The sequence below is a fragment of the Folsomia candida genome, unplaced genomic scaffold (assembly GCF_002217175.1).
Source record: "Folsomia candida strain VU population unplaced genomic scaffold, ASM221717v1 Fcan01_Sc017, whole genome shotgun sequence".
Lineage (NCBI taxonomy): Eukaryota > Metazoa > Arthropoda > Collembola > Entomobryomorpha > Isotomidae > Folsomia > Folsomia candida.
Window position 1 is genome coordinate 3,026,434 of NW_019091209.1, and position 9,701 is coordinate 3,036,134.

The following is a 9,701-nucleotide window of genomic DNA, read 5'->3' on the forward strand; positions in this document are numbered from 1 at the left end:
TTCCCCTCCTAAGAGGAAAACATTTCAAACGACACTCGTGGAGAGTTAATCCCTCCTTTGCAACATTTTATGTCGTCATCTTCCATATAGCTCATCCTCCTTTGGACTAGTAATTATTCTCAACTTTAAGCATAACACTTGGAAAATGGTCGCCTCATTTCGTGGCGTGGCCTCCGTTTGCATAATGATACTTCATAAACTAATAAAAAAACTATCATCTTGTTGAAAATAAAGGTTGATGTCTTCCGGGAACAATGGTTTATTGCAAGAAATATCGTTGTGGCATTGTTTAACATGGCTGTAATAACATAATATGGGCGGCAAGATTTAAAAGTCTTACATACATTCCGCTATTTAAATGAGAATTTTCACTTCAGGGGAAATCCGTTCTGGTTGAATCTTTCGAGCAATTGTTCCACTAGTTTGGCTTCCAAGGGGAGCAGAGGGGACCGACAAGGTCCTCCGTACAGTTGACCTGTAGCATCCATGGAAGCCTTCAACCCCGGCAGGCCCATTATTTTCGTCACCTTCATATTTCAGTCACAGTTAATAAACCTTCCGAATTTCATATTTACATATTTATTTTTAGCGAAAGGAAGTTGAACAAATAAGCTTGAAGAGAGAGAGTAACAATCCGTGGTTCAGTGAGTCTGCACAATGAATACATAAAGTAAACAGCGAGGCACTTTTTATCACGAAAAAACGCACCATTTCATGACAGGCATTTGAATTGTGATGATTTATTAGCAATTTACAGCTAAGTAAAATCCTTTCATTGCGGATGTTTATGCCATATTTATGCCTGCTTCTACTGCATTTCACTCCAAAAAGGTATTAAACATCCCGCAGTGCATCTTCTCCAACGGAGAAATAATAATAACTCTTCAAATGTGAAAAGATGACTCGACTCTCTCCCGGTGAGGTTGTTACGTAAGATATATTTTTAACCACCACTACTAAAATTGGAGGCTGCTCCTCCACTAATAACACGTCGTCAAGTAGTCGTATTTGTACATTAAGTGTGTGTCCTCCTCTACAAAAATAATCTACGACTAAATTGGAGGGGAGGCGCAAAATTGGGCAAAATATTCAAACAAGCAAGACGACGAGGAAAGAATTTTTATTACGAAAAAAGTAATATGCCCGCAATAATGAATGCACAACGCTCACCAGCAGATTAGGAACGATGAGCTTCCCTTGGAGTGAAACAGCGTCAGGTAGTTTTCCTTGGCGAAAAAGGCTGTAAAGTTCGCACACTTGAGAACCCAGGACATTTGCGAGAGCGCAGATCCCTCCGACGCAGCCTGGAGCATGGCGTGGGCACAAAAGAAGAAATTGAGCCATTAAATGATGTAAAAAGTGGGTAAATATGGTAATAATTTGAAATTTATGGGCATCACTAATACTACTTTGTACACATTGGATTGTTTGATCAATATAAATGTATGTGAAATAATGTGACAATCGTCTCAAATCGTAAACACACTGATTTGGAGGGTGTATACGTAACCGCAATAATAATAATAGTGGTGATTATCGTCGTCATTTGCTCACCCATGAGAAGAGCCGGGAGAAGAAAGCCTGCCGAGCCGGCGAGCACTTGGAAATCCGCGTCCCTTGTTTCATGGACGATTTGGGCAATTTTCGTAATCTACAATAATGGCGGAGGAACAGGACAAAGTTTAAAAAATTGAAGGCTGCAGCCACAAATATCTCCGAGGGGAAAGGCATGATTGGGTTTGTGCATTTGTAGTTAGTTCGTTGGTTAAGAGGAGAGAGAGAGAGAGAAGGAGTGCAAAATGCAATTTTGCAGCTTTTACCAGGAGCGAGCCTAAGGAGGTGAAAAGGACGAGGTTTCGAGGAATTAATCAGAAAAGGGATTTATTGACCACCACGGTCTCTCGAGTGTAAAGCCATGTTCAGAGTTCAAACAGTGGAAGAGGACATGTACAATTTCGTCATAGCAGACTTACATCACCGCCGCTGTCCTTCATCCCAATGCAGTTGGGATGTTTGGCCAAGGCAGAGGGCACCTCGGCACCCAAGTCGATGGCCGTATTTCCTGGGACTGAGTAGAGGATGATGGGCAGCTTCGACTTATCGGCCACCTCCTCAAAGTACTTCCGCAGACTGAGGCTCTGTCAAACAGTATTAACCGCTTAGACTACGTAGGAAAAGGAGATACATCATCGTGGGATCTTGTGCTTAATGTGGTGGAACTTTGCATCATCATCATCATCGCCACTACACCCAGACCACCCCAACCCCACATGCATACCAAGGCATACCGAGAGGGAGGGAGGGAGGGAGGGAGAGAGAGACCACGAATTCTAATAGTTGACTCAACCGGATTGTCGCCACCCATGCAAAACTAAACGGGTGGATACAAAACATTGATCAACATTCGTATAGGCGACGAGGAGGAGGTGAGGAAAAGGGTATATGTAGCGACCTACGTATTCAGTGTTTCGTATTTTCTACGTTTCTTGTACTGCAAAGCAAGAAACGCAAGAAATATAAGGTGCAAGAAACTGGGAGAAAGTGCACGAAATATGCGTCATTTAACTGTACTATGAACTATAGTGCCGGAAGTAGTTTCCTGCACCTTGATTTTCTTGCAGATCAAAATATTTACCTGCAAGAAACCACTTTCTCCCTGTCATTTCTTGCACGTGGCTACTTTCACCCGAAACACTGCCCCCATTAAGTTTTCCTGTATATCTGATCATAATAATAACGATGAGAACAATGCTATCTCAGATTATTACGACTTTCTCCACACAATGCACTTTGACTCACTCGTTGCTTTATACTAAATTCGTCCAGAGAGAAAGTCGGCTTTGGCAGGAGCATGTACCACCCTTGCGGTTCGAGGTGTGGGATGATGATGATGATGCCCTTCGTCGTGTATCTCGTACAATGCGATACTTCATCTATAGCGACTAACCACCTTATTTTCACCATGAATATAACATGTCGTTGTCCTTCATGCGTGGCAAGTGCATGCAAAATAGTTAACCATCTAAATTCTAAGAATCATTATTACAAAGTCGGGAATACATTCTGCTTGTAATTTGCATTAGACTCTTTCTCCATCTTTATTTATTCTCCTCACACACACAAAGCCTGCATATTAAATACATAATAATTCCTGCCTTGAATTCACTCCGAGATATTCAAGCATGCAGCCTTGTCATCAAAGCGTTCTTTGACTTTCCAAGTTAAAATATCAGCAAGAATGACTGCGAATGCACCCCTATCACGATAAGTGCTAGACGGATGGACGGACCGAGTGAAGGACATTGTTCAATTCTGTGTACATACATAGATAATCAGGCAAATTGTTGCCGAGATAATGATAGCAGGGTTGCCACCAATTTCTAATTTATCTTCTTTCCGTTGCTATGAAATCTAAATTATATAAACCCCGCCCTCCCCTGTTAATGTCCCCACACCTTCCGCGGCCACTGAGCACCACAACCATACATCGCAGTATGGAGGAAGAAGAATCCATGTAATTCAAGACTATTAAAACTAACAGCTTCCCTCCCGGTTGGGTGGTTGGTTGGGTGTGCTTCCTTCCTTTCCTTCTAATCCTCTTGTACTGACGGAGAGAGGCAAATGAATGAGGCAGTGACATGAGGATGAGTTGGTTGGTCGTGCATAATGGATACGTACTTATATATACGGACACGTCGCTATCTATCTGTCCGTCCAGACGGCTGGCTAAATTCCGACGGACTTTCACCAACCACCAACCAACCTGAGATTGTAAAAGTAGAACCTACGTGAGATTGAGATTCCAAGAAGACTAAACATATCACTCACTCCTCTTTTCCACCTTTCACCACAATTCCATGCACTCAGTTAGTTCATCACCCTGAATTGTCCCAAATCACAGCAACAACTCGCATGTGACCTTTAAGAATTGCATTCATCTGTGTAATTGACGTGAACAGGGTCTCTCTTATTTGCGGAGAAAACCGAGACGAGGACGATTAGACGACTCACTTCTCATTTAGACCAACCACTCAAAGGACTTCTCATTGCACAACAACAATATTTTATTCAGCTCATCTTATTAGGCTGGGAATTGCGAAGGTGTAACATCACATGGATCACCAACCAACCGGTGTGTCCTCCTCGTCGCCTTAATTTTCACATAAACGAACAACTCGTAATGAAACGACGCTATGAAATGGACCAGTGAATGAATATTACATCTGCTTCACTGCGGTTCCAACCACAACCAACTTTGTCAAGTAATGAGGCGCAAGCAGGGAAAGTTTGACACCCAGCCGGCCAGATAAATTTAGACGGATAGATCTGTAAACTGACTGGCTGGCTTTCGTAATGTATGTACAATTTCCTGGTTTGGTTAACTAACGAGGATTTTTATCCGGACTGAGAATACCGAAACTTTCACCTTCACATCTCGGCTTTTTAGCTCCGTACTTTTAGCTTTTAATCAACCTGGTTAGTGGGGTTTTTAGTTGCGGGACGAAATTTCGCTTCATTATTATCCTAACATGTACACACATAGCTGCCTCCTTTATTGCGGGCTTGTGCAGAATAATGGTTCCCTGCCAATAGTGCCAATGACGACGCCACGACGTTGATGATGGCGGCGGTGGTAATAAGACATCTCTCGAGCCGTTATATAGACATGGGAAATGCTCACATGCATACAATTCAGCCACCCACCCGCCATCTCATCTTCTTCTGCCTTGTTTAAGAAATAATGTAATTTTCTCCCCTAATTTGGACAAAGGTCAACGACGGCACATTTTGATTAGTCTTCAAGAGACCACCACTTGCAAGAAGCACCAACCAAACCAAACCACCGCCTTGTTTCCGTGATGCAGTAAAAATAAAACTTTATCCGTAAAACATTTCCTATTATGGCGATATAATGGCGGTGTTGGGATTAGTCCAATTTGGGAGGAGATCTCTCGTACAAGATCAAACACATGTACTCATCCACCCACTCAATTATCTTTGCTGGAATAATAATGCAAGACCTGTGAGACCACCAGAAAGAAGCAGACTGATGGAATCTCACCCTGTATTTACATTTACATGCGGTTATATTTCCATTTTTCACTAATTAATGATTCAATGGTATTAAAGTGTTTTGAGCCTCTAAAAACTAATATTCATGCTTTTAATAACCCTCTGTTCTCAAGTTGATAACCACAAAACTTGAGATAGAGGACATTTCATTATTCTAAAAAAAGAGTAATTATTCATTCAGTCAGGAAGTAAAAAAAGAAAAAAAGTTAATTTTTTTTTTTATACCAACCGTCATTTGGCCCTTGAAGAAGGCCGGAGTTATTATCAGCCCGGCATCCGCACTTCCTTCGTCCGCTGCTGCGTTACATAATTCAATCGTTTGGGCAGCCGCTGAAAAGAAAATTGGTGTCGTTAAAAATGTCGGAATTCATTTCATGAGTGCGACGCAAATAGTGCCAAGTTTCAAAGCAGAGAAGTCGTAACTTGATGGGAGCAATTATCTGGATCTGTGTATGTAACCGTCACTTAATATAAATACTTTACTTACTGTTCATTCCTAATCCAGCGATCAGTTTGGATTTCGGAAGAGCCATTTTACGAACGTTTCTCAGCAGTTCGAGCTTTTCCTTCCGCTCGAGAGCAATTGCTTCGCCGTTTGATCCCATTACGACGTAACCTGTAAAACGGGGAAGATGTGAGTTAGTCTAATGACGAGTTCGCAAAATATTGGCAAAAATTTGTTTAATTTGCCTATCTCCCCGACTGGTGTTTTCTTTGCAAAAAAATGATGTGTAAGTTTCAAAACAACATGCGAACACATGATGAATGCCCCCATTAAGAACACCCATTGTTTCGAGTGTTTAACTACATAATTATATAATTCTTGTCGTCTCTTGTTTCATAATAATTATGAAATTTCCCCCACCGCCTCCAGCCAAGCCAACCAAGTATTCCAACAACATGATCTCGACCATGTTGACTTTGACTTTGAGAAATGCTCCGAAAATAATACGCCCCGCACCCTCCCATCCAACGTTCTTGTAAAGCAATGTCAACTTTTAGCAACGTAATAATCTCAAAAGTTTGCAAACACCACCACCACTATTTTCTATGCTGTGTGTACGGACACAGTGGCCGCGGGACAATGTCCCCACAGATATTCTATGTTCCCATCATCTCCCCATCTTATATAAACCCGGCCCTCCCCTATCCAACAATGTTAATGTCCCCACAGCTTCCGCGGCCACTGTACGACACACACACATAAATATGCACCCACATCTTTGTCGAGATTATGCATCAATTATTTAATTAGTTTAGAGTCAAATGCTTGTTTTTCATGAAGAGGAGGCAGACAAGATTTCCGACCTTGTGCCCCTGCCCCACAACGCCACGCCACGCACTCTCATAAATATACATCCGACTAATCATCACTTAACTATAACCATTCTCGGAATCAATGTAGAAAAGAAATTGAGAAACTTTGTTCCACTTTGCTTTGTGCCTCTGCCTCCTCAACTGTCACGCCGTATTTCATCAGGCAGGAGGCAACCCGGAGGAAAAGTTTTCCTCATTATGCAGCAAGCATATATCCTCGCAAATTTTCTACTTTCTTAATTAGTGAAAACTCGTCAAAAGTTTGGTCGAGATTTTGACTCTGTTCTTTCCTCGAATATTAAATTATGGTCAAAATTAAATACAATTTGCAACAAAGTGTCTCAGAAAATAATTAGTGAGTAAGTTGTTTAGGAGGAGGGAGGGGTATCAATTTCCCCAGTCTGATCATCACCACAGCCTTGATTGTCTGCCTTTCTCGGGTTTCTCCTCGCCGTTGAAATTGCCGTTTTAGAGGAGAAATCCTAATCCGTCGACATGCTGTACGTACATGTGTGCATGCATCCTGGGAGGAGTGAAGAAGTGGAGAGAATCAGCAAAGCAAAATGACATGAACAGTTAAACATGGGGCAATAAAAGAGGGAACCATTTCATTCACGGGGTTTATGACGCAAATAAGGTATCCAGGAAGGACAAAGGAGGAAAGTAAAGGAAAGGAGCCAAAAAAACCCGACCCACCGAATTATAACAAGGCGATGGTGGGTGGTGATAAGTGCAGATTTGGGTAGAACTAATTTGAATTTGTTAAGGGGGAAGTAAGAAGGTCAGTGTTTTTACGTTTTTAAGAACGAGTACGTTTTAGCGTTCAAATTTTAGTAGAATAAGTGTCCTCAAAGATTTAAAAATGGATATTTTACAAAATTAGAATTTTGGCAGTATTTCCGATTTAGGGAAAATGAGGTAAGCCTAAAACAAATTTTTGTTAAGTATATTTTTTTATTCCTCTTGAGAACCATCTTAGAGAAACGAATTTTGTGCATAAAATTCTTAAATTTAGAGATTTCCGGAATTTGAAAAGTCACAACATTTCCCAAATCTGTGCTTTTAACTGGAAAAAATTAGAAAACTCATTACAATTCTAGACGTATAAATATACGTCACCAATTTATTTCTGACCCCGTAAAAAATAAAAATTCCCCCACCCAAAATCCTCTCCTATCACCTCACACCTTCACACCCTAAACTCAACCAGAATCAACCCACGAACCAACCATTCAAGCTGAAAAGTGGAATGGATCTACATGCATACGAATGGAGAGAGTGCGAGACAGAAGTGAAAGCAGTTTTTAACCAAGCAGTGCATCTCTCTCACTCACTTTCTCTCTTCCTCTCTCTCGCCTGTCTATAAGTCGTCGAAAGAATATAGGCATGTATGCTGCGCTTTGTTAGGATTTCGAATTTAAGGTGGTGGATGCAATCCTCTCTCTCTTTCTCTTGGATACCCGCAAACAAATGAGTGTTTTGTTTGTTTATTCCATTTCCACAGAATCTCTCCGACTTTAATCTCCTCCAAGAACCATATGCACACATGCAACCTTCCAGAATTGTTTGCTCACTTTTGTTTCTCGCAAGAAGATTTCATTCTTCTGCACGTTGCATTTACTTGGTTGAAAACCAGCCTTTTTGCTTTGGTTCGTGGTACTGACCTAACTCCACAAGTAAATAAGCAATCCTTCTCTTGCTTTCTATTTAATAACAAAACCCCATCAACACGATGCATATCGTTGTTTATATTTTGCTAGCAGACCATGTTTTGAATGCCATATGTCACCCGAGGCATGCGGTCCACCATAAATTTTGAGACTCACCTGCAAAAGGTATTTTGTTCCAGTGGGTAAAATTTCTCTCGAGCTGGACATAGTTTACGTCTCCTTTCGCATCAAAAGGAGTCGGGATGGGTGGATACACACCGGAAATATCGAGCAGGTGAGACGACGTACTGTAGTATTTCATGCCACGAAAAGGTGACCATTTCCCACGCGTGGTGCAGACGTCGGTGGCGATGATTCTTAACTTGTTCAGCGTGGCAGCAGTCATCCCACTCATTTTTTTCAGTTTCCTCCAAACTCAATTTTCTGTCTGGATCAAATTTCCAAGTTGGACGGAGAGAGAAAGGTGAGACGACGGGAGCGTCGGTCGGTGTACTTAACTTACTAGTTTTGAGTGAGTTTTGTACAATTGAATCAGCGCAATTTAGTGAATCAGTAAAAGTATATAAGGAATATAATGTAATTATTTACGTCACCCGGCTCATATGAGAGAGCCTCACTCAATAATAAGGCGACGGCGACAACAAAGTTTGACGGTTATGCAATCCCTCAGTCACCGACAACTATTATTAACCACGTTTCCCTTAATTAGTTGATAATTTTACACAGTATGTTTTGCTTAAGAGTTTGTTTTGGTTTAGGCGGCCAGAAGACGTTAAACAGGTCTGGTTTGTTGGGGTAATTATTATTATGTAGCTTGGCTGTTATGTATGAGAAAAGTTGTTCTGCAGTCGAGTACACAGTGCGTTTCTCGACCCGCAGCAAGCAACAGGATTTGTTTAGGTGACATTTCAGAGGCAGGAAACAATGACGCCTTTTGGCTGAATTCAATTCGTCTCCTTAAACGTAAAGGGCAATCGTAATAATATTTCGCAGCCAAAACTTTTGTCAACAACAGTGGCCGCGGAAGGGTGACGGGACGGAGGGACAATGTCCCCACGGTAATGTCCGCATCATCTGTCCATGTCCCTCCCATATCCTGCAATGTTAATGTCCCCACACCTTCCGCGGCCACTGGTCACCAAAATAATCGCACCCATGACCATGCCGTCTGGCTGAAAATTGTAAAACTGGGCTTCATTCTCTCTCTATTTCTCCATCTATACTGCGGTCACTGTGCACAACCGGATTTGCGAAATGTTGGGATTCGACACTGTGTATATGAATATATCGCCCGTGATGAAAATTTGATGCGAAAAAGGACCCACGATCGAGGTTTCTGCTGATTAGTGTCGAATATATTCCGACCCTCCTCATTCCATTTCATTCATAGCGTTTCTTCTGCGTAGTTGGTACATAGATTGCAGATATACTTGACCAAAATCTAGCATCACGTTCGTATCGAATTGGACAGAATTTCATGAAATTTTCAACAGCAGCACGAGAAACATTATCATCTCTGGCTGACACGTAAAGCGAGCGAGAGAGCGAGCTAGATAAAAACATGCACATGCTTATCGTTAGATACGTGCGTACTGGATGATGCGAGAATGCATGGTTTGATTCCTGGTGGAATGATCTATT

At 41.7% G+C, this 9,701-nt stretch overlaps 1 protein-coding gene across 2 annotated transcripts; it reads right to left on the reverse strand.

Annotated features, from left to right (window-relative positions):
• Nucleotides 1–235: 235 nt before the first annotated feature.
• Nucleotides 236–8,839, reverse strand: LOC110856855 (4-hydroxy-2-oxoglutarate aldolase, mitochondrial). 2 transcript variants are annotated; one of them, XM_035857488.1, is made up of 8 exons: nt 8,649–8,839; nt 8,217–8,561; nt 5,561–5,689; nt 5,303–5,403; nt 1,974–2,138; nt 1,555–1,651; nt 1,171–1,304; nt 236–527 (listed from the first exon to the last, which is right to left on the reverse strand). In XM_035857488.1, exons 2-8 carry the CDS (start codon nt 8,452–8,454, stop codon nt 369–371), a joined length of 1,023 nt encoding a protein of 340 aa, XP_035713381.1. In that variant the 5' UTR covers nt 8,455–8,561; nt 8,649–8,839; the 3' UTR covers nt 236–368. The 2 variants fall into 2 exon arrangements, with proteins under 2 accessions (XP_035713381.1, XP_021961126.1); XM_022105434.2 differs by having other exon boundaries at nt 8,217–8,839.
• Nucleotides 8,840–9,701: the final 862 nt, after the last annotated feature.